Consider the following 26,602-nt stretch of genomic DNA (forward strand, 5'->3'; position numbering starts at 1 on the left):
CGACTGATATTCATGTCTAATCCATTGTTTATGAGGTCGCTGAGTTGAACTATGACACTCTGGATGCTGATTAAGTCATACTTCGGCCACAATCAAAATGAAGGTTGAGAAGGGGTGAAAATGAATGTACAAATAACTAAGATTATGGATGTATGTGGGTATGTTCCAGAATAGCTCTCAACGAAACTTGGTACACATATGACCCACCATCTGGGAAAAAAAAACCTATGGAGATGAAACATCCCAATCCCCGTTGAGGTGTGGAATGGGAGCGGATGATATGTAAAAATAATGGAAAATAACCGATATTAATGTCGAATCCATTGTTTATTTTGTCGCTGAGGTGAAGTTTGATGCTCTGGATATAATTTTAGTCCACGTTCAGCCTCCACTGCGACGTGGCTCTGAGAGTGGCTTAAAAATAAACAGTATAAAATGAACGATGTTCGTGTTGAATCCACTGCTTTTGGAGTCGGAAAGTTAAGTGGTGACAGTCTGAATGTCGGCTGAAATCGTGTACATCACATCTATAGGCGCGACGAGTAAATCCATATAGTCATCACTTTTTGTTTTTGTGTTTTGAAAGGATTAAATACTTCCCAATCAATTCGAGCTTCCACAAGTACAAAACTTTACTCGAAAATTGAATAATCTAAAACTTGAAACCAAACACATCTACATAACTCTAAAATTACGTAACAGATCGTAAAATATCAATCAACATCTTAGAAATCAATTCTATAGAAATTGACTTCACACATAACTAACTGGTAATACTATTCTTAAAAGTAAACATTCAGAAACTATCCGGGCAATGCCGGGTACTACAGCTAGTATAATATATAAAGAGGTAAACTTTGTTTGGATGTAATGGCTAATCTCAGGAACTACTGGATCGATTCTAAAAAATCCTTAACTAATGTAAATATACATTATTCCTGAGGGACATGGGCTATATTTTATTTTCAAAACAAATCGAGGGGAGGCGGCGACGGGGGAAGATATAAAAAGACTAGGCTAATATAGGCGAAATATCGAATTTGTCGCACAAGGACGAGACAAAGCTCATTTCAAGACCCTTGACGCAAAGAACAAATCTCGGTAAGCCATACGGGCCCAAAAGCCATGTTCTAAGGCCCTAAAACCAACGGTTATGGAAATATTAGCAACCCACTATCCCTGCTCTAGGAATCGGATAAAGAAATGAACTGCCGTAACCATGGCAACGTCAGCTCCAGGATTCTACAGCAGCGAGATTATGCATGTACGTTTGGGCATAGCTGCCAACAACAGTTGATACACATATGACTTATCATCTGGAAAAAATATACTTTTGGGTAGGACACTCATAAGACTCCTTTGGGCGGGGATGGAAAGGGGGTGAAGTATAAAAGTAATATAGAACGACGTATATTAATGTAGAATCCATAGTTTTTGGGGTCGCTGAGGCGAATAGTCACATTCCAGATATAATTTAAGTCCAAGATCAGCCCCATTAGCACGGCGGTGAGAAGGGGTGGAAAAGAATATGTTCAAAATGATCGAGATTACGGATGAAAGTATGTACAACCTGTGTCTGAAAAGTTCGGTGAATGGTCGCCTAGTTTGTACGCCGTGCTAGTTCGGACGATGCTCTCGCGCTTACGCATTGCGAGACAGGACACCAAGTGCCCCCTATCGGTCAACTCAGCACAGTTAAACGGAGTTGAACGCACACGGAGTCAGTGTGAGCACTCGTGTCATTGCACAATGGAGTGCAAAACGGAGCGACGCATTAACATGAAGTTTTGCTTCCACCTAGGCAAAACGGCAACGGAAACAAACGCAATGTTAGTGCAAGTTTACCACGCTCAAGCAGCGAGTAAAAAGTGCGTTTTTGACTGGTTTAAACGCTTTCGAGATGGAAAGGAGGGTGTTGAGGACGAGGCGCGTTCGGGTCGACCAACCACAAGCACATCTCCAGACAACCTCGAACGAGTGCGACAGATACTTGCGAATGATCGACGACTGTCGTTACGAATGATAGCAGATAAAGTGGGGGTAGGCAAGGACAGTGTAAGGGCCATTGTTCCAAAAACGCGTGACAAGTGTTCTCCGGGAGATTCCAAAAGAAGCGTTGGCTGCCAGCTTCCAGCAGCTTTACAGTCGATGTCAAAAGTGTGTTGCAGCTAACGGAGCTTACTTTGAAGGCCAGTAAATGAGTTTTGTGTGTAACTTACGTTGTCTTTATTTCATGAGACCATTCACCGAACTTTTGAGACACAGGTTGTATATTCGAGCATAGCTCTCAACCAAACTTGGTATACATACGACTTACTATCTAAAAAAAAAAAAAAACTACTACTGTGGGGGCAAGACACCCCTAGCACCCAGATATTAATGTCGAATCCATAGTTTTCAAGGTCCCGAGAGGAACTGTGACAATCTGGATGCCGTTTAAGTCATAGTTCAGCCCCAGTCGGAATGTCCAATATGACCAAGATTATATATGTATGCGTGTATGCCCAAGCATAGCTCTCAAGCAAACTTAGTACACATACGACTTACTCCCTGGGGAGGGGATGGCATGCAAAAATGGGTATTGGTCCTGTCGAAAAGTACTGTACTACATAACAAAAGTTATAGAGAAAACAATTTCCGATCATTTATGTCTTGTACAGTTTTACCGTACCGACTATGATAATAGAATTCATGAATTTAGACTTCTGTTGCTCAGTCCATATCTACGCCGAGCACTGGTTCAGTCGTGTTCACTGGCAATGGTTTTCGTCACGATTGTTTTAAGGTGTAAAATCCGCATGGTTATCGGTTCATATCGACAAGGAAAACTGTGAAGATGATTAAAAAATAAAATCGTAAAGGAATGGTCTCTTGAAGGATAAAAGAAGAGGGATTGATGACTGAAGAGAATGTAATGAAAATCGGTATGTTAAGTCAGGGAATGAGGAACTACAATCTAGGCTATAAATAATTTTATTCGCGCTAAGTGAAATGGTACTTTAGGGGAAGGCCTAACGTTTAATTCTTAAATATCTGTGTAATTTCCAACCAAGTTGGGCTCAGAAGGCCAGCACTGTATCGTCTGAGCTACTCAACCCGGCACTAAACGAACCTGCCAAGTTGGGCTCAGAAGGCCAGCACTATATCGTCTGAACTACTCAACCCGGCACTAAACGAACCTGCCTACTTGGGCTCAGAAGGCCAGCACTCTACCATCTGAGCTACTCAGCCCGGCACTAAAATTACATGTTGTACTAGAATAGATGGATAGCCCCACAGTAAGAGAACAACAAGCTGATTATTTAGAAATTTCACTTACGGCCAAGTGCACCAACCTCGTTTAAGATTCAGCTAACCAGTGTGTACGTAAACATGGTTTAAATTTAAGGACTGGTTAGAGGGAAGTGTGGAGCACCATTCTTAATCAATGTTTGGTTAAGCATGTTTAGCTGGCAGTAGAATAAAACATTACCCTGATGTTTAACTTGGTAGCGAAGAATAGTGAACGCGCTTCGATGATTTCGTATTACTTTTGTTAGAACCACACCTCTCAGGAAGGAGAAGAAGAAGAAGGAAGAATACTAATTTATTCTTTGTTGGAAGCTGGAAGTACTTATTAGAAACATGGATGAACAAAAGAGGAAAAGGTCGTCCAATTTTTCGGATTTTGAAACCGATATTGTGGCTGAATTAGTGATCAGACACAAAGATGTCATAGAAAATAAAAAGACCGATGGAGTTACAGTAAAGCAGAAACATGATACATGGGAGAAAATCGCAGAAGAATTCAATTCTATTGCAGGTAAGCATTATATTTCTCTGTACTATTGTGAATTAATACAGTGTTTTCGAGTTAGGTTATGAAAATCTGTCAACAGAATATATAGTATGGCAGATTATTTCCTGTACAATACTACAAAACTACAACTAAAAGTTCTTGGGTTTATTTATTCCCGTAAAATTGTACGAAAAAACAATATTAATACACCCGAATATTATAATTCTATTTATCTGTGCTATTGCGGTTTAAAGCCTTCTAAATTCAGATTTATTTTCAAAAACAATACTACAAAAATATAATTAAAAGTAGATGCTCCTTAATTTCATAAATAGTGAAAGCAAAATAGTCTTATCACTCCAGCATGTTATAGTTCTTTTTCCTTTCTTTTTTTTTTTCAGGTGTCTCTTGCAGGAGTGCAAGAAATTTGAAGACCTGTTATGAGAACTTGAAAAGGAAAACAAGAAAATCATGTGCAGACAATAAAGTAATGATGAACGCAACTGGTGGTGGTAACTTTAAGCCCACATTGTCTAAAACTACTGAAAAGGTTATGGCCCTAATACGACCGACTATCACACCACTTATGAACGCTCATGACTCAGATGCTTTATACCAAGTACATGTGAATGAAGGTAAGTGTATGAACATAGAGTACACTAATACAATTTGTATCAGGCATTTAACAGTTAACCTCCAACTAAACATATTAATTACACGTTTTCTTCTTTTTTCAGTTTTAGTCCTTCCGTTTGAACTGGAAGAAAGATGTACCGAAACTGAAGCACACGAAACAGGAACACTGCCAGCTGTAGTAGCACCATCTGCTGACGCGGCAGAAACTTGTACTCAAAGTCAAGGTCAAGCGGAAGCACTGAATCCCTTACTCAAACCTCCCATAAATTCATTGACTCAACCAGCATGCCTACCGTCCTCACATACAGCAGTACAACCTTCAATATCAGCTGATACTGTATTATCAAATAGAGCTAAATCTCGTCGGCGTAGACTCTCAAAACCCAGAGACAAAATTACAGATGCCTGTGAAAGAAGAATTTCAGTGTTGGATTATCAGTTAGAAGTAATGACAAAGGAACATAAGAAAGAAATGGAAATAAAAGAGTTAAAACTAAACATTGTGAAAGAAAAACTAAAATACTGGCAACATATGAACAAGAACGAAGATAGGCCAAACTAAGTGGGTTTTGTAAAGCAGAGAGTGTTAAGATTAGCGTACTTTTATTTTCATTTTCTGTAAAAGTCAGGTTCATTTGTGCTAGTAGGTTAGGACGATGAGGAGTGTGACCGGTCGATAGAATACTAATTTGCTAAAGTGTATGGTTTTTATAAACGTTAATAAATTTCACTCGCCTGAAATGACCATTTATTAAAGCCTGGCGCACTGCTCTGCCAGCATTGTCATCACATCTGTACATTTGGTGTACTGGATTTAATTGTTCGCCATCTTCGATATCAGGACCTCGAGCTTGCTGGAGCTCTTCGATAATGTGCTGAACCATTAAATCATCCGGAGGGTTTTCTTCTCTTGTTGAAATTGCAATATTGTTCAATACTGCTGTAGCAACAATTATATTTAAAGCTTTATGGACTTCACACCTCAAACCAACAGAAAGAGCAGGAAACCTCCGCTTCCATACACCATACTGTTTTTCTACGGTATTTCTGGTCTTAATATGTGCCCTATTGTACATATGCTCTTCTCTGGTTTGCGGGTTCAGCAGAGGTGTAAAGAGAAATGGCTTGCACGGATATCCACTATCTGCCAATAAATAACCATGTTGTATTTCACCTCTCTCGAATTGTGCCCTCTTACTGCAGTTCTGAAATATTGTACTGTCGTGAACAGAAACAGGCCACCTAGCTACAATATCTCTCATGAGTAAATTACTGTCACTTATTGTCTGACAGTTTATGGAAAAATAACCTTTTCTATTCCGAAATATCTCGGTATTTTCTCCACCTGGAGATCGGATGCGAACGTGGGTGCAGTCGATGGTTCCAATTACACCAGGGAATGGAGCAATATTAAAAAAGCTTTCCATTACCTCCCTCTTTTCTGCTTGCGATGTTGGAAAATAAATATAGCGTTGGCTGAAGGAAGCTATAATATTACTCACGTCGTGTATAATCCGAGCTGCTGTTGTTCTGTGTATATTAGTAATATCACCTACAATTATGTTAAAGGAACCAGTAGCATAATACCTCAATGCAGTGAGCAGTCTGTTGATAGCAGAAACATGATTATTTCTCTGCATTGGAAACTGTAGGTTATTTTGCATTGTTTCCAGAAGAAATGAAACTGTTTGTTTAGATAAGTGAAACCTTTCCAAAAATTTCCTATCATTAAGTTCTTCAAAAGGATCAGCTCTCTCCACTATTATACCTTCGCGCTCATTTCCATTCTGCTCCAGATATTCCAAATATAACAGTTCATCTTCAAAATCATCTCCAAATCTGGCAGCCATTTTACCTTCACTGCTAATCACTGTTTGTGTTTGGTAACCGCTCGAACTTGACTGTTTAACTTTAACCGACAATAATCAGGGATTAAAGTATTAATCAGGAATGATGCTCCGCAGTTTCATTTAAACAAGGTTTAAGAAGAATCTTAAACGCTGATTACGCTAAACAGGGTTCGTGCACTTGGCCATTAGTCAAATAACAAAGTTTTGACTTAAATTTCACTTCACTGGATATGTGGAAATGTTAGAATGATATTATTAAGGGCAACAGGAAGGGATTAGTTAGCAGCGATCATGGTGGCGATAGACGGAAATATATAACCTTATTGATCCGTAAGTCATTACTGAATTCACTCCACAGGCTTTACAACTAAAACATTTTTGACGGATCGCTACAAGCTATAATTTTTCAGTCTGAAATTTAAATATGTGTAAATCACGTCGGAAGAAAAAGCGCTACTTCGATGCTTCCATCAGCGTGCGTGGTGGTACGTAGCTCTAAACAATATACGAAAAACGGGAAATGTCAAAGAGGTTAATTACTTCCTTACCCAGGAGAATGTATTCCGTACAGTTTGGCAACACTATATAGATATGCCTGTTTGGTGTTTAGTGGTTCATTTGATTAGTACACCATATAAATGTTAATAAAAAGTAAAAAACGTTTTTCATCAATTCATAGCGGTTGTACAACCGAGCTTGGCATGATCTATCGCAGGGCCTCTCAAACGCCCAAAATCTCACGCGTACAAACTGAGGCGCAGAGGTCCTGTGCACAGTGCATCGGTCCCACTCGGCTCCGGACCAACGCGTCGTCTTGGGGCGACTCAGCTAAGCTCGGCTCAACTCGACTAATATTTGGAGCGCCACGTAGCAAGTGAGGAAGGGGGTAGTGGTGGGCGTGATGTGAGTATAATGGTGTGTCAGTAAGAGAGACGAAAACGCGTTGCTTCTGCGCAGGTGACGCCACGCGGGGAGCACTGCGAGGCACTGGCGCCACGACTACATGACTTGCAGCTGTTGTATGTTTAATGTGATAAACATGCGTTATGTTTTGAAATATATGACGTATATAATTTGAAGCTCTGTTATTATTTTCATTGTACACGGATCATACTTTTGTAAATGCCGAGCTGTGCAGTAGCAGGCTGTTTAAGCTACCACAAGAAAACCAAAGGATGAGATAGAAAGTATGTTTCATTCCTGAAAAATGAAGACCTTGTCAAATTGTGGTAAAACGTATGTCGGTGCAATGATAAATTTAGTTTGAAACATGGTACGTATTTCTAAAATATAATATATTATATTATTGCCTTTGTATAATAAATGCTGTGTTAAGTTAATAGGCTTACAAAAGTTCCTTATTACTTTAGGTCGAGCTTGCTCGCTTCATTTTGCTACGACGTGTTTTGAAATCCCTTCTAGACAACAACTACTAAATTATCGGAATGAAAACAGCCGTAATTTAAAACCGGATGCATGGTAATATACCACTAGAACGAAATATATTAACTCCTAATAATGACAGGAGGGCTGAAAAACAGAAATCTACATAAGGATGTAGCTGAGTTTCTCAGATCGCCGGCTGCTGATTTGAACAGGTGAGTGAAGAAACACAGCCGCCTCTGTGGTGTAGTGGTTAGTGTGATTAGCTGCCACCCCCGGAGGCCCGGGTTCGATTCCCGGCTCTGCCACGAAATTTGAAAAGTGATACGAGGGCTGGATCGGGGTCCACTCCGCCTCGGGAGGTCAACTGAGTAGAGGTGGGTTCGATTCCCACCTCAGCCATCCTCGAAGTGGTTTTCCGTGGTTTCCCACTTCTCCGGGCAAATGCCGGGATGGTACCTAACTTAAGACCACGGCCGTTTCCTTCCCTTTTCCTTGCCTGTCCTTTCTAAACACTTCCCATCCCTACACAAGGACCCTGTTCAGCATAGCAGGTGAGGCCGCCTGGGCGAGGTAGTGGTCATTCTCATTTGTTTCCCCCGACCCAAAGTCTGGCGCTCCAGGACACTGCCCTTGAGGCGATAGAGGCGGGCTCCTTCGCTGAGTCCGAGGGAAAAGCCGACCATGGAAGATAAGCAGATTAAGAAAGAAAGAGTGAAGAAACACAATAAATACACGTTTAAATGTTATATAAAATTTCCATTTTTTCAACACAAGAATAACTTTTTTATTTTGATTGTAGGAAAGATTAAACTGAAGAAAGAGAGGACAATAACGGAAACAATGGAACTACCGAGTACGATGATTCGAAAAGCAAGATTCTACTGTTGGATAGAGAAAATAGTGGCTTAAGGGAAAAATGTGAACAGCTATTAAAGAACGAATGAGAATTACTATAATGACTTAAAGAAAGGCAAGTGACATTTCTGAGAGAATTACTTCAATATTCGGATATATTTTTTTTCCGGGGCAAATAGAAGTGTTAATGAACAGTGAAAATAAAAGCAAATGTAGAAGTAAAACAGTTCTTTATACTTCAGACGATATATCAGCAGCGATATCATTGTAGAGTGTTAGTCCAAAGGCCCGACATTAACCATTTCTGGTTCCTTCAATTTTGCGCACATGTAGAACAGGGTATACTGCGCGATGTATTTGGTCTAATTAACACAAAGACCCGTGAATTAAGCCGTCATCGGAGTTTAACTGTTCTGATATTTGATGAAATGTATATATCGAATTAAATTTGCATCGATAAGAAACTTCAACAGAGAGTAGGACCACACAAGACTTGTCAAACTGTCATAGCTAGAGGCTTAGTTAAAGTGTGGATGACTCCAGAACACGTAAATATGCTCGAAGCTTTCGAATTTATGCTATCATAAAGAAACAATCAGATAGGCTTGAAATACTTTGCTGGTTATATCACTCACAAGTTTCGCAACAAATATTCCTATTTAGGTACAACTGTTCAGCAGCCGGAAACAAACAAACAAACAAACAAACAAACAAGCAAACTGGCTCCAACGTGTCTCAAGAGGAAATTTATTGAGTCCCAGTGACGAGTTTCTGAAAGTTACAAATATACTGCATAAAGAATTTAATGTCAAGTTCGGCTCAACGTACATTTGTGAGCGTTTCTTTTCGATTCTTAAGCTTACGAAAAGTAAACATCATGCAGCTATGAGCGATAGAAACTTTGTTTAAGAATAGGTGTCTCCAGAAATATTGTACCCAATGTGAAGAAGATTGTTTCCTCCAAAACTTAAAGCTCGTAAAAAACGACTAAGCAAAAGTCACTCAAGATATGTACTATCTGTTCATATTGGTAAAAGTTTGTTGAATTTTCCTCTCAAATATGATCAAATTTCAGTTTTGAATAAATCACATTATTCTTTACTTAAAAATGCAGTTCGTTTCCTGCACATTCCGTACATTGGAGTACCATTCGATTTGTATATGTGGTATACCGGTATTTATTATGCTGAAACAGCTCTACCAATATGATGTCAACAATCCCACCAAAGCCGTCGGTCATACGACTGTATGTACGTATCTAGTCAGCGCGGTCCGAACATATTTCGTCTCAGGTCTCCTCGCTGCCACACTGTAGTGGTGGTAGAGGAAGGAGTGCTAGTCTGACTGCCCAGTGCTCCCCGAACGCGGGCGCGCTCGTAACTGGATGGCCCTGTTTTAACGCATAAGGCATGCATAATACACCGGGGTAGTTACGGTTATATGGTACTTGTGTAACCGGAAAATTCGAGCTCTTTATAAAGAAGTTACTCATACCTGCTGCCAGGAAATAGTGTTTATGTTGAACTCGAAAGCAGTAATTGATTGATACTTCAGCACTCTTAGGATCTACTGGACCAATTATTTTAATATTAGAAAGTTACATTATACGTGAGTTATATTTATAATATCTACTTACACGCTACGTTCATTATTTTATATGTAAGCAACACATAAAAATTACTGGTATGCCTAAAAGAAAATCACAACTTTTTAGACAATCATCTCAGTCAAGGGCAGCCAAACTACAGTGGCTCAAAAAAAGTATTGGTCTGTCGAGATATGCTACATATGAGGACGAGGAATCCAAGGGAATGATGATAACAATTGACATATACGAGAATCCCTGATTATTTATCATCTTGTGTAACATATTGAACCCATGACCTTTGTGCCCTAAGAACATTATGCATTATATAACAAAATAATTAAAAGTTGGATTCTTGATAGCATGGATTTGACACGTGACGAGGGGGTGATTACCTTCGGTCCCACGCTCTGGGGTACGTGACGTCAACCACACGTGTCGACGGCGGAAGAATCTCAAGTAATTTTTATGAACTATTTCAAAGCGCGTGTACCCGGCGTGACCACGCCAAGTCAAAAAAATATAGTGCCTATCAAAGGAGGTCAATCATCTCACAAATCGAACCCGTAAAATTTTTAAATGTCCATGAACACTACCGCCAGAAATGTAGCAAGCATGTAGTCACTTTCAAAACTCTTGAAATTACAGTTTAGGTAAGTCAGAAAATTTATAAAATTTTCTTGGCGGCAAAGGGAGAGACCTGAAGAGAGGGGGTAACTGCTATAAATATGAAGGGACGCCATGACGAAGCTTCCTTCTCCGGCATTTGTGATACAAAGCGGACGAAAAATTGTTGAGCTGCTCTGCTAAATCAAACCAACGAAAGTAGACTGAGTTCAACTGCAGATTTTAGCCATTGCGGCTAAGTCTTGACTCCATGGGGAGATAGTTTTCTTGAGAGAAATAAGTGTATCAGATAGGACGGTCAAAGTACTGAAATATTCTAATGTGATTAAGTAATTCGTGTGCGGGAGTAATTATAATCCATCGTGTGCGCCCAGCAAACAAGTGAAGGGTATTTTCTTTTTTTTTTTTATGCTTTATTCCAGGAAACCTGAAGAAACATAATGAGATGTACAGCCATGAATGTAAAGATGGCTAAATAAATGCCAGGGTCACAGGTGAGCCCTAAGACGAATACTGGCGTGGACATGAGGTAGGTGGCTTTCCATCTTACTACCTCTTATATCTTGTCTCGTGATTTCTTGTATTTGAATGGGGATATACGACGCAGTGGTCGCCCTACTAAGTTTTGTAAATGTGAGAGTACGACTAAAGGAGTCATTTGTTTTATTTTCCACTTGGATAAAATTTTGAAGTCTTGCGAGTGCCATATAAAGTTGTAAAAAGTTATTGAATAGGGTTCCGAAGTGATATCACGTCCAATGTAGATCGTCATCCGTGTGAGTGTACTGCTTGTATTTTATGATGTCAAAGTAAGATGTTCATTCGACGTAAAATTCTTCTGACTGCAATTTGACGTTAAAAATAATAATCCATGGTTACTCATTTTCAATCGAGAGGAAGCGCGCTGTCGGGTGAGAACCTGGGAGATGAATTTGGTCACGGAGAGAAACGTTTTTATTTAATGCCCATTTTAAACTGTGTCTGACTGACAATAAAAAGATCTAGTAGAATGTTTCAGTCATTTCTCGTAAAATCAAGTTATTAAATACGATATCATTTATGCGAAGTTATTCATGAGTAATGCATTGTGCGATATTAGACGTTGGGGATTTCTAGTGAGGATTTTATTCCAGTTCATTGTCGATGATAATTGTGGAGCTGGGAAACAGAGGTTAGTTTTGTGAATCAGGTTAGAGTCCTGTCATTGAAGCCGGGATATGATAACCCGAGGAATATTTTATAATGTTGAGAATGGAAAGAAATTCATAGAAATCCATAGCGGTATAATTGGCGACGCGTATAATTAGTGTGGGCATCTTGAAGCATAATCTGTGCATTTTGTTGGTTAGAATATCGTATTTGTTTAATTATGTCGGCAGAGTTTAAAGGGAACATTTGAGAAGTCAGTCAACTGTGAATAAACCAGGTGGTTCCTGTAACTGCCAAGCGAGCGAGGGGGGTGAGACACCTCCGCTATCTAACGGGACAGTGGAGTTGAGATTGTAATGTAATTCTCGGCCAGGGATATGTTAAAATGCTGGATTTAGTTGAAAATTCATAGCCGGTAATGATCTAAGTATTGTGAAATACTGTAATTGGGGACGTAATGAACATTGGAAACCATGAACTTTGAGTATAAGGAACAGAGTAACCCAATTTCAGGATTGTCCAAAATATAGAGCGATGGTCGTGATGATCGATTTGTCTGCGAGGGGTGTGCAAAATTCAGTGATGACGAGATATGACATCGTAATGATATGGCGAGTTGTTTGCTTTGTACGTAGATTATTAGGATATCCAAGTGTTAATAACGGTTAGGATTAGATTAGATTTTTAAGCATGATATCACGAGATGAGATATATAGCTGGACATGAATGATGTAACAAATTCTTTTCCAGCCAGATAAACATCGCAATATTGAATTCACATCACCGCTGCGTAGAAATTTGTGAGGAAACCAGAGTCCGCGGAGATGAAATTTGTTGTTTGTTAATATTTCGTTAAATCATTTAAATTTATTTAATTATTAAATTCAGTGAAACCGAATTTTGAAATAACTTTAATCAAGCGAATAACTTGGAGATGCATTCTGGAAATTTTAGTTTGTTGTCTGGGGAATATAAAAAAATAAAGTAAAGATTAAAGGGACATATCCGAAGGAAATGGATTTTACTGCCACAAAGTTTGTGAGCATTGCTATTGTTGTAATTATTGAACTTTGATTGATTGAGCAGTGAATGTGCTGGGGATAGTAAAGTGGAAACTTTGGTCATCAACCGATGTAACTTAATTGTGTTTAGCCTTCAGCCTAGAAACTTGGATGGTCAGGGGGTCATCAACCTCAGTGACTTAGATTAGGGCCATATGCCATTGTAGCATCATTTCCTTGCGGTCATCATCCACAATGACTTTAAAGTAACTTAAAAGATTAGAGGTCGGTCCATGACATAGACGCAGGTCACATCGATTCAATTAAGGGTCCATGCCGTAGAACCACTGTGTGGCACACACCGATTGGACGGCCTTAATTATACTCAGAGTCCAGAGTTCGTGTTACGAGGGCTGGACCATAACGAATCACTATGATGGTACATGTGATCTCACATGGAAGCCGAATTTAAGGATTTCCAGACTTTCCTTTCTTAAATGATTAATAATTGAGACAATGGTTTCTAGTAAGAATGCCCATCAGGCAGTTATGTTAAAGTCTCACACCAGTGTTCTGACATTTATGTAAAATGATTGTGGTGTCCAGTGGACACAATTGACTATGACATCGTTGACATAGTAAATTACTTCATTTCCCTGAATAAATAGGAATCTTTTAAATAGACCTTTCATTCCAGTAGATAGATTAGAATTAATGAACCCTACCTTCACCTCAGCAAGTGACGAAGAACCCGAAACGACCCAAGAGACAGATCTCATGAGCTTTGCTGATAGGTAAGAAAGGTAGGTATCCCTCAATATGGACCTAAAGGGTTCAATATACATTGTAAGAAAACTATCATTCTTCCATGTCCATATAACTAAAAAGCCATAACTTAAAACCATTATTTTCACTTGCCACCAAAAATGTATTGGTCTGAAGTAACATGACGCAATTTCGCGATCCTTTTTGAACGTTTCAGTACTTGGTAGGTCCTCCTTTCCTCTTTATAATATCAGCTAACCTATTTGGCATCGATCGTACCTACCAAGGTTTCCGTAGTTTTCGTTGGTATATTATTCCATTCGGTGAGCGAGGCTTCTTTCAGGTCAGCTTTGTTTGATATTGCATGCTTTCTTACGTTTCGCTCCAAATAGTGCCACAAATTCTCGATGGGGTTGATGTCGGGAGATTGTGGTAGAGTTTCCATCCAACGCGGTGTATTATATAACAACCATAGCTTCGTATTCAAGGCTGTGTGTTTGGGTTCGTTATCTTGCGTAAACGTATACTTTGCTGAGAGTCCCGTTTTTTGTACACTTGATGGAAGATGTGTCTGGAGGATGTTAATGTATGCTTTGTGATCCACAGTCCCTTCAATAAAGGCTAATTCACCTACACCGTTCGCACTCATGCAACCCCACACCGTCAGGGAACCACCTCCATGTTTCACAGTAGCTGTCAGGTTCTTCTCTTCAAGTTCAGAATTCGTCTTCCTCCACAGAGTCACTCGTCTGTCTGGCCTGAAGAGGGTAAATTTACTGTCATCGGTAAAAACGACTGTCTTCCAGTCCTCATAGCTGTCATTTCCGTGCTCTTTAGCGTAGGCAAGTCTCTTCTTTCTGTTAGCCTTACTGATGTACGGCTTTCTTCGGGCTGTTCTGCCCGCAAATCCTCTTTCGCGTAGAGCATTGCGGATGGTTTCAGATGACACTTGCACTCTTACATCTTGTTGTAACGCAGCTGCTATCTTCGGCGCACTTAGCTGTGGATTTTGGGCCACACAATGAGCCAGATGCGGCAGAAAGCACGATGTCACGATGATATTGTGTACTTGTGTTTGGTGTGTAATGACGCACGCCGTTGTATTACTGGTCCGTTTGCAAACAGCGTGAATCTTCTTGGCTCTGTATTCAACCTACTGATGTACTTGTCTGTCTTACGTATCTGCATACGTATAATTCCATTATATGCACCACTTCTTTGTTTATTTTCTATTGTCTTTGTTCGTTTGTACCTGTACACTATATTTTTAACAGTTGTAACAGCTCTTCCAATAATTTCACTCATGCCCTTGAAATATTTACCTTCCTGAAATAGTCGCACTACAGTCCTCCTTTCTTCCACGGTTGTTTCTTTCATTTTCCTTCCTATTGCTAGCTGAACACGGAAACAGTGCTGAATATTACCTTCCGACGTGTCAGCACAGACACAATGAGCCAGATGCGGCAGAAAGCACGATGTCACGATGATATTGTGTACTTGTGTTTGGTGTGTAATGACGCACGCCGTTGTATTACTGGTCCGTTTGCAAACAGCGTGAATCTTCTTGGCTCTGTATTCAACCTACTGATGTACTTGTATGTCTTACATATCTGCATACGTATAATTCCATTATATGCACCATTATTTGTACCACACAGTTCCGCTCATACCACGGCTATGGGCAGACCAATACTTTTTTGAGCCACTGTACGTCGTATTGGAGAGTCTTCCCTTGAGAATACAAATCGTCTAGCAAGTCAGAGAGAGTATCTATCGCAAAGACCTGCTAGAGAATCTACCGCTGACCGTTCACAGCGCCTTGCCGAGCAAAACACTCTATAACCTCGCCGGCTCGCGCTCGAGAAAATAGCGCCGAACGTTTACAACGACTTGCAGTGCAGAGACAAAGACAATAAGTATTTATATCTAGAGCGCGTAATAGAATTTTAGAACACAGTTACAGATCAGCTGTTAGTTATGATACAAACATATGCTGAGCGGAGCAGCGTTCAATTTGGAGGATTGATTAAGACATGCTGTAAGTGTTTTGCATTAAAATAAATAAATAAATAAATAAATAAATAAATAAATAAATAAATAAATAAATAAATAAATAAATAAAATAGAACGGTGTGTGTTGTATTGCTGGAAAAGTAATCCTTTCCGATATTCAGGAACCACCTCAACCAATAAAGTACCTCTTCATGGGCAATCATCTATTATCTGCACATTTTATGAAAAAACATACGTAGGTACAATAGCCTGTTTCATATGACATCGTTCGGCGCGAAATAAATTCGGGAATACAATTGTATGCCTCCTTTTAAGGTTGAGGGGCAGATATATCATCTCATTGGCAGCCTTCTCCCACCGTCAGGCCAAACTCCGTAATTTCTGCAAATTTACTTCATCTCTGGTGCTGATCAACTCTCACTGCGTTCAAACATTGACCCCAGATTAAAAATCGATTTGATAAATGACCTACAGAATACATTGAGCAGCCATAACCTCTGCATTCGAAGTTTCAAGTACAACCTAGAATGGAACTTACCAGAAAACGTAAAGAATTCGCGACGATAGCACTCCACAGAAACAACATTAAAGTAGATACAATGCGGCGACAGTTAACGAGGTGGCCATTCTATTAGTAGATGAATTCAAAGGACCTAGAGATATAGTGATACATAGTAGATATAGCCAGCTGAAAACAGTCTCTCAATGCACCGAGCTTATGACCCCTTATAATGCCCTTTGATGTTTGTAACAGGAGAATATGGTTATTGTTTGAACACCCCTCAACAAAAGTCCGCAAGGAATAAAACGATTTCATGTATGCAGATTTATGTGTTCAGATTGATGGTTAGGGCTAACTCTTTTAATGCGTTACATTACTACAGAGATTTGTTCAGTCAGTACTGTGTCGACATGATGCCTAAAATGATATCGGAAAGATTAAATTATATATGTCGAAACCAGCAAAAATTGAGAGCTGACGACTATTCACTTAAGAGATGCTTTGAATCAAGATGCTAACAGAAACGCTGTCCATATTGGACAACGTATCATCTTGCCTTCATCTTTCACAGGATCTCCGCTGTACATGCATGAAAAAAACGCAAGATGACATGACCTTTGTTGGTCATTACGGAAAACCAGACTTCTTTGTCACCTTGTCGTGCATCCCCGAGTGGATAGAAATTATACAAGAACTGTTTCCGGACCAGCGGACGTTCGACCGACATGACATAATAGCTAGAGTCTTTCATTTAAAAATGAAAAAATATATTCAACTTATCACTAAAGACGAGATTTTTGGAAAAGCCAACTGTCATATGCTGTGTTGGATGGCAAAAGCGTGCCATGCGTTGTTTTGGCTCGAAACAAAAATTCAACCGGACTAGATCGATGATATTATATCTGCTGAACTACCTGACAAAGACCTGTTTGACATCGTGACCAAAATATGGTACACGAACCATGCGGGGAAGGTAATCTTACGTCACCATCTATGGAAAACGGCACCTGTTCCAAGAAATATCCTATGCGTTTCGTTACTGAAACCCAAACCAGTGAGGATGGATATCCAGTTTATCGCTGATGACATATTAATAATGGTGGACAGGTCGCCACTTTAAGTGTTCGGGGAAGAACTGTTACGATCGATAACAGATGGATTGTTATGTACCCTCCAGTAGTGTGCCGTACCTTCAAAGCACATATCAACGTTGAATACTGTCATTCGGTGCAAGCTATAAAATATATATGTAAATATATAAAGGATCGGATCAGGCCACTTTCAGTGTGAGGAATGCTCATTATGAGGTGGAAAATTATTTAAAAGGGACGGTACATAAGTACATCGGAAGCGGTATGGCGATTACTTGAGTTTCCTATATATGACCGACACCCTGGCGTTGTACATTTAGCTGTACACTTGGAAAAGGGACAACGAGTGTACGTTATACCAGAGAATGTGCAACATGCACTCGCTAATCCACCGAAAAGTACCCTCACGGCATTTTTTGAACTCTGCGATGGTGGTGAATTCGCAAAAGCGTTACTGTATCATGAAGTTCCCCAATACTACAGGTGGGCTAATACATTAATAAATTTACACGTAGAGAGGTCAAGATGTCGACGGGCATCCTGGTACTAAAAGAGATTCTGCTTTGGGAAGAGTGTGTACAATTCATCTTTCCTAGTCTGAGTGTTTCTATCTGAGAATATTGCTACATCACGTACGTGGCCCCACCTTATTCCAGCAATTAAAAAACCGTAAACGGGGTTGTGAAGGAAACATATCAAGCAGCTTGCCGTGATAGAGGTTTATTGGAAACTGACGACCATTGGGAAAACACTATGAGAGAAGCTTCGCTTTCACAAAGTCCGTTAAAGTTAAGAGAGTTATTTGTTGTGATATCATTTTGTCACCCCTCGGAACCGCTCAAGCCTACAGCCATGTTTTTAATGATAAGAGGTGTGGAGGAACAAAACAAGGCCATAGAGCTAATAGGAAATAGAGGATTGTAGAGACCTTTATTTCATTCAGAGTTTTATACACTGAGCGCTGAAAAGCACGACCGTTTGTAATGAAGATATATATTTCATTACGTCCTAATCTGTTTCTTCACCTCTAAATAATGCTCTTAGGTTCTTCCTTAGTCACGGCTTGACTCAGTGGGAAAGATGAGAATCCTCTTCAAGTTATCCAGTTATCAGATAGATTGTAGGGTATATCATTCGTAGGATATCATTTCAAAACATGCGTAATTACCATTCGTAAGGTAGGATAAGGGATTACTACGAGATACGACAGTAACGCCTGGTAAGATTTGACGGAGTATTAATCCAAATTTACTCTTGTACTGGTACTTTCTAAAGTCTATTATACTTCATGGAGCAATTCGTAAGGTCGAGGGTTGTATTAGTAGCAAAATTATAGCCTGTATTCCTTACAGTTTCACTTATTTTTCACTGATCATTCCACAATTTACTTCCAGTGAACTAAGCTTCCCTGGGTAACTGTGCATTCATTGTTTCGGCTGGTCGTTTAAATCTCCTGTAAAGGCTTCTATGGATGCAATTATATGGAAACCATCGGGGAATTTCTATGAAAGAAAGAAATGTCACATACTTCTATTCAATATTGTTGAAATTATGCTAACCGGGCATTCATATTTTGATTCCCATAGAGATTTGTATATGAAGAAATTCACAAACCAGATTTAGAATAGCGAAATGTGGTTTACATGTGTTGGTGATGTTATGTTCCTGTTTCTCCGTTGTCATATCATTAGGCAGGTTTTCAATTGTCTTCAAGGGCTCAGTAAACCATGTATCAGACCACATAAAGACTTCCCAATCCCTATCGAAGCCGAATGTCGCAGTCAAGAGTCTCTAGCCACTAGACCATGAAAGCTGTTTTTTCTTTCGCCGAGATGGTGCTAAGTTGGCGACAGTAGCACCTTACACTATGTTCTTTAGGCAAGACATTAAGCAGGAGAGTCATGCGGGTAGTCTGTCAGTGTTTATCAGGTGCAGTTTTACGTGCTGAATGGCTCAGAAACCTGGGATGAACCGTATTTATAATTATTTGTATATTTTAAGGAATTTATAATTATTTGTATATTTTAAGGAATAAACTTACTAGTTTATGTTATAGCTATCATTAATTTATTATTAAATGCCATTGTACTCAGAGCAAATAATCAAATATTTCACTTTGAAGAGCAAATCTTCATGTAATTATTCTTGTTCAAACTTCAGTTTCTTGTTCCTTGCTAACGATTTAAAGTCAGACTGACGCATTGGCCGGGATTTTGATATAAAAAATACATGCTTCTATTTCGGTACCTATAAGAGATATTGCATTTATTTTTGTAACATCGTAGATAGTTACTCAAGCAGTTTTATGCACGCTGGTTGCCTTCACTGATGGCACCATTCTTAGCTCTACATATATTTGAATGATTACCAAACTATTGATACGTATTTATAAGCATTTGAGGCGTTACAAGCCCAGCTGTTTCAATGATATATTGTCCTAAATTATCCAGATCTATAAACAACCTCCTTAATACCCCTCATGTTAAGGTCTAAAAGGTCATATTCGGTGTTTGAGGGGGTCAGGCACTAGAACACCTTCTTTCTATCCAACGTCCATGAAATGATTCGTTCATAAATTGGTAATATCTTTATTAAACTGTGGCAGGAGACCGTCGAGCTGGAATGTGAAACCAGGAGGTATCTGTGGGTCTGGGAAGTTTTACCATCTTGTCGGTGTAGAAGTGCCGTGTTAATATTGGTCAAATGAAAAAGAAAAGGTACTGATCACGCCATATTTATGCAGCCCTAACGGGACATTTAGTTTTGGTGTGTTCCTTTCACACTCAGATCTGTGCGAAAGTACTTATCAAGCCATATTCGCGTGTGACCTGTGACTCGATAATGGCATGAAATGTTGACAATCAAACTGATTAGCCAACTCGATCGATTAACTTCGGCGTGTGTTTCTATGTAATGAAATTCTTTGCAACTTCGTCTTCGGACTAATAATGTTCTATGGTAGAAAAGTTACATATAAATAAGTAGGCTTATCTACACACACAAACTAATACCAACAAAATAAACACTTCGCACAGCCAAGTGGCTAAGTGGCCTGTGCCACATGGCGATCTTCTGCGTGATTGGCTTCGCTGCTTCTCATATCGTATCGGAATTAAAATTCTTCATCTTGTCGGGAATTGAATTCAGGGTCTCCAAGTAAGCAACAGACACGTTACCCGCACATCATGGGACTGTGGCAGAGAGAGAGAGAGAGAGAGAGAGAGAGAGAGAGAGAGAGAGGGCGTGCACATCGATGATCTTCCAAAAGGATGTATACATATTTTAACAGGCAGTACCTGTCCTACTGCTGTCGAAGCCGAGTTGAATTATTACAATATGTAGTATATGATGATCCTCAATGGATGAGACTTCTCACTACTCTCATAATTGCAATTGTAATGTGACACATAGCTCATGATAGTGAAAGAAGATTGTGGGAGCATGGTTGAGGTTTGAAGAAAGAAATCGCATTGTAAAGTGGTATATCGAGTGTGAATATGTCACTGAAGTTGAACGTCAGCGGAGGCGTGAGTTTCATACAGAACTTCCAACACGTTTGATAATTGCACGGCTCTGTTTCCTCAAACGACAACCGTGCTCCGGTCAACTTTCACTACCATACCATACGTCATACGTCACATATCAGAGTCAAGCGGGTAGTCACATCTATCGAGAAAATACCATTCTACTTATTGTAACGATCATTCAGTTCATTTTGACAACAATACAGATACCATCCGTCAAAATATGTATAGTCTACATTGTTTGACGGGCCCTATATATGCATATATCAGTACGCGTAACTTAGGCTTAAGATCACAATATCACTTGGTTTTAGGAGACACAGCTAGAATAGATACTAATGCATTTTAATCGCTGGAGAGATCGAGTCCTAGTGGTCATTTTTAACTTTGCTCTGGTTACATTTTTACCACTATTATTTATTTACTAGCTGTAATACCCGGCGTTGCCCGCATAGTTTTTGAATATTTACCTTTGAGATTTGCATTACCAGTTAGTTATGTGTGAAGTGAATTTTTATAGAATTCCTTTTTGAGATGTTGATCTTACGATCTGTTACGTAGTTTTAGATTTATTTAGATGTGTCTGATTTCAAGTTTTAGATTATTTAATTTTTGAGTAGAACTTTTTCCTTGTGGACGCTCACATTGATTGGGACGTATATGAACCTTTCAAAACATAATAAGTGATAACTAAATGTATTTACCCGTCGCGCTGTAGATATGATGTTCACTATTTCAACTGTCATTGAGACTCTCACTAATCAGACTTGCGACCCCAAAAGAAGTGGATTCAACATTAATCTCGGTCATTTTAAACTATTTACTTTTAAGCCCCCGTCAGCCCCTGTCTCAATGGAGGCTGAACGTGGACTTAAAAGACATCCAGAGCGTCACAATTCGTCTCAGCGACACGTAGACAATGGATTCGACATTAATGTCAGTTATCCTATCATTTTTATATGTCATCCCCTCTCATTCCCCACTCCCAGCGGGGTTTGGGATGTTTCATCTCCATTGTACTTTTTTCACATGGTAAGTCATATGCGTACCAAGTTTCGTTCAGAGCTATTCTGGAACATACTCACAAACATCCACAATCTCAGTTATTTTTACATTCATTTTCATCCCTCATCAACCTCCATAGTGACTGTGCATGAAGTATGACGTAACCATCCAGAGTGACACAGTTCAACTCATTGACCTCGTAAACATTGTATTAGAGGCGGCCGGAGCGGCAACGGCCGGCTACCAGCTCAGTAGTTGTTGTAACATGGGTCAAAAGTTTGTAAGAGATTTTATAAGGAAACGGAACAAGGTAAAATTATTTTGTTTTTATATCGCACGGTAGTCTGTGATACACTCTTCATTAGTGTAAAAGCATTTCAAAAAGAAATTCAAATATAGTTATAAAATGGTAGTTAAAAATAACGAATCTCCATATGAAATTCAGCTCTGAACTGCGATTTTCCTAAACTTGTTTTAAGTCAAGATGGTGTTCAAATCAGAAGCAAACTATACCGTAGGGAAGTTTATTTGTTTCTCTAAGGGGCTACTTTAACATACTTCAACATTAGGGATTCTTTATATATTTAATAGTGATTTTAATAAAGCTCTGCTTATTGACTTCCGAGTGTCGGCCGAATTCTAGTGCTGATAGTTCAGCCAGTTTCCGTCAGATGCCGCAGCGTCACAAAGTCTTGTCCTTGAAGAGGGATGATGACATATTAGCTCTTACCCATGCAGGCATGTGGTGAGCGAGATCTTCAGCTGCTATCAGTCGCTTCCTCACCATTGCTTCATAACAAGCGGCAGTGGACACGCTGACAATACTTCGTTACTCGCTAGTTGTGGTATGACCTTTCAATATCACGTTATATTTTTTACCGAGCGCAATGGAATAGCAAAATGCTTGATTTGTAATAAGACATTAAACTTTATTTAAAAAAATTTAACACTGGGCGAGTTGGCCGTGCGGCTGTGAGCTTACATCCGGGAGATAGTGGGTTCGAACCCCACTGTCGGCAGCCCTGAAGATGGTTTTGCGTGGTTTCCCATTTTCACACCAGGCAAATGCTCTGGCTGTACCTTAATTAAGGCCGCGGCCGCTTCCTTCCAACTCCTAGGCCTTTCCTGTCCCATCGTCGCCATAAGACCTATCTGTGTCTGTGCGACGTGAAACCACTAGCAAAAAATATTAACATTCATCGACATTATTCTTTAAAACACGCCGAAGAATATGACAAATATGTTGGTGAAGAACACCATGAAATTGCGAAAGAACTTAAAACAGCTGCCTTATCTGAGGTAGATGTTACCTGACTTTAATGAATTGGCTTTGTTATATTAGTGACGCAATGATGCTTACTATTCAAAATAAGACAATTAACTTATTTTTATTGGTAATTGTAGGTCGGAGGTGAATCGTCAGTTCGAATAAGCTACAACATATCTTACTAAAAGAATGGCTAAATGGCGTAACGTTACAGAAAGAGATGCAGTAATGGTTGAGAATCCGCATACTGAATAAGTTAGTAGTTGCTAGTAGAATAAGAATAAATTGGTATAAATATACGTTGTTCCTCTTTCAGTTGTAGCCTATTACAATATGGGCAGTGGCGGTTCTAGATACTTAAAAACCGAGCTGGATAGCTGCAGTCGCTTAAGTGCGGCCAGTATTCAGTATTTGGGAAATAGTAGGTTCGAACCCCACTGTCGTCAGCCCTGAAGATGGTTTTCCGTGGTTTCCTATTTTCACACCAGGCAAATGCTGGGGCTGTACCTTAATTAAGGCCACGGCCGCTTCCTCCCCACTCCTAGCCCTTCCCTCTCCCATCGTGTCGGTGCGACGTAAAGCAACTAGCAAAACAAAAATAAAAAAATGGGGGGGGGGGCTGTTTGGAATTAAAAGTCTTGGTAACGGAATTCAAAAGAAAAGTAACCATGTTTATGAAAATACAATGGGCAACATTACCACAACCATTAACATGTTTATTTCAAATACGTTATACCTGTAAATTATCAATTTCTTTATTAATCAAGGAATTTTAAAATAATTATTTCACTAAAACTGAGCCCCCAGCCCCGCCGGGGCTAGAATCGCCACTGGATGTGGGTTTAAATCTACGTTTGTTACTAGTGTGCACGGAAACTTACCGCTGCACTGCTTCCCTTGCTCTCGATACGAGGCTTGCAGGCGGACCTCCCCTGTTTCTGCATTACAACCCTCCTTGAGGCTCCGTGCATGTGTCACTGTTTGTAATACCCATTACAGCTGGGACACATAGAACGCAACCGTTTCGGGAACACAACCGTTGTCGAATGAAACAATTACAAGATTATAACCGTTTTTCAGTTGCAGTGCGGTGGTGGTGGTGGTGGTGATTATTGTTTGGTTTTTTGCTAGGGGCTTTACGTCGCGATTATTGTTTTAAGAGGAAGTACAACTAGGCAACCACCCGCTATATAACTCTAATCAGAGAGAAAAAATGGAAGGGATCCGACACTTCGAAAAATGAAGGTATCGGCCTAGGAAAGACAAGGGCCACGAAGGGCGTGAAAATGAAAGACTCCATAGGCCTCCTTACGTAATACCGTCGGGGTCGGAAAAGAACAAGACTAAATGTGGTCGGATAGGATAGATGAGAGAAGAGAATATCGTCTACTGCAGCTGGTTATTCAAGGGAAGATACAAGGCAAAAGTTGACCAGGAAGAAGGCGCATTCCTTAGATTGATAATTTGAAAACTTGGTTCAGCTGTTCCACTACTGAGCAACATCCAAAGCAAGAATCCCTATGATGGTAGCCGATCTTCTGAAAGGAGATGAACCGAGCTCGATACCTGCAGTCGCTTAAGTGCGACCAGTATCCAGTATTCGGGAGATAGCAGGTTCGAACCCCACTGTCGCCCCCTTTGGGTGGGGGTGGTAGAACAACACCCACGATATCCCCTGCCTGTCGTAAGAGCGACTAATAGGGGGCCCAGTGGCTCTGTACTTCGGAGCGTGGGCTGGCGACCACGGGGCCCTTAGTTGAGTCCTGGCATTGCTTCCACTTACTTGTGCCAGGCTCCTCATGTTCATCTATTCTATCCGACCTCCCTTGGTCTACTCTTGTTCTCTTCCGACCCCGACGCTATTAGGTATGCGAGGGCTAGGGAGTCCTTCATTTTCGCGCCCTTCGTGGACCTTGTCTTCCTTTGACCGATATCTTCATTTTTCGAGGTGTCGGATCCCTTCATTTTTTTCTCTCTGATTAGTGTTAATAGAGGATGGTTACCTAGTTGTACTTCCTCTCAAAACAATAATCACCACCACCCCACAGTCGGCAGCCCTGAAAATGGTTTTCCGTGGTTTCCCATTTCACACCAGGCAAATGCTGGGACTGTACCTTAATTGAATCGATTATTTCAGAAACCAGTCAAGCGCCAAGTCTGTTATTTTTGGGAACATGAAAAAAACTGTCTAGCATCAGACAAAATGTTATGGTAGGGGTTTTAATATTTTAGCACGGAAGTATTATATCTCTTAATCATTTCTATCGAAGGAAATATATTTTGTGCTTATTAACTTTGCTATAAAAACCGGAAAATATTTCCACTTAACTGGTTTCTGAAATAAACGAGTGTTGCAAACATATTTTTATGGGATAATTCTTGAGTTTTGAAGGGATTTTGCGATAAACCCCATATTTGTTTTTAAAAAAACATATTTTAATAGGTTTAGACTGTATTGCTGATACAAAAGGATGAAAACAGCAATGCCTGCTCATCATGACAAGAGGTAATCAGTCCTCATAAACAAACTCCACAGCACATTCTGTCTCTGTATTAGGCCATTGTAAAATGCTGTCATAAAAGTGTTCATATTCCATCAGGTAAGGTTTTAAGGTATTTAATTCACGTATCGTCTTGATATTGATGGGCACCTAAAACAAACAGTAACAAAGAATAATGTAGGGCTCAGACCAGGTACTTCCTTGTCTGAGTAAGAAATATAACCTTCTCCTTTTACCCTTGCATTCCGAATAATATTACGCGTGTGAGTTTGTTTGTCTACCACTCCTCGTTTCCTTTTTAGATACAGGTTCGTCTTCTGAACTTTTTTTTGCTAGTGGCTTTACGTCGCACCGACACAGATAGGTCTTATGGCGACGACGGGATAGGAAAGGCCTAGGAGTTGGAAGGAAGCGTCCGTGGCTTTAATTAAGTTACAGCCCCACCATTTGCCTGGTGTGAGAATGGGAAACCACGGAAAACCATCTTCAGGGCTGCCGACAGTGGAATTCGAACCCGCTTCTGAATTTTCAGACATAGGTTAGGCCTATCACTGAGAGTATAAAAAACACTGCACTAAACAAAAGAAACATTTTTTGGATCAGTTGTTCACAAAACTAGGAACATGCGATTCCAGAAACACAACAATGACAACAAAAACAGATGAACAGCTGGTTATTCTGGATTCAGAACAGCAGCGCCAACCGGAAAGGTACCAGCAGTTTACCGCAAAAACCAACCAAGCGGTGTCACTTAACTGGTTTCTGAACTAAATACGAAATTCAACGTAATGCCTGACCATTATAGGACAACGTTTCTTGACTGGTTTCAGCACCAAAGTGTGCGTATACCCTCTTAGTAACATATTCTGCCATTAACTTATTTTTCCATTTTTTTGGCACTTGACTGCTTTCTGAAATAATCGATTCTATAAAGGCCACGGCCGCTTCCTTCCCACTGCTAGCCCTTTCCTGTCCCATCATCGCCATAAGACCTATCTGTGTCGGTGCGACGTAAAGCAACTAGCAAAAAAAAAAAAAAATGACGACACTTGATGAAGAGGGATATA

The 26,602-nt window shown here is 39.9% G+C and overlaps 1 protein-coding gene and 1 long non-coding RNA gene across 2 annotated transcripts in view; one reads left to right on the plus strand and one right to left on the minus strand.

The window, feature by feature from the left end:
- The window catches only part of LOC136858341 (uncharacterized), a 505,582-nt gene that overhangs the window by 306,911 nt on the left and 172,069 nt on the right, over positions 1-26,602 (plus strand). The window lies entirely within an intron of this gene.
- LOC136859016 (death-associated protein kinase 1) overlaps positions 4,504-26,602 on the minus strand; it is a 1,193,585-nt gene continuing 1,171,486 nt past the window's right edge. Inside the window, exon 24 of the mRNA XM_068225494.1 lies at positions 4,504-4,819. Within this exon, the coding sequence (XP_068081595.1) occupies positions 4,791-4,819 (29 nt within the window). The 3' untranslated portion in view covers positions 4,504-4,790. The remainder of the gene's footprint in view (positions 4,820-26,602) is intronic.

This window comes from Anabrus simplex, chromosome 1 (genome assembly GCF_040414725.1).
Source record: "Anabrus simplex isolate iqAnaSimp1 chromosome 1, ASM4041472v1, whole genome shotgun sequence".
Classification (NCBI taxonomy): domain Eukaryota; kingdom Metazoa; phylum Arthropoda; class Insecta; order Orthoptera; family Tettigoniidae; genus Anabrus; species Anabrus simplex.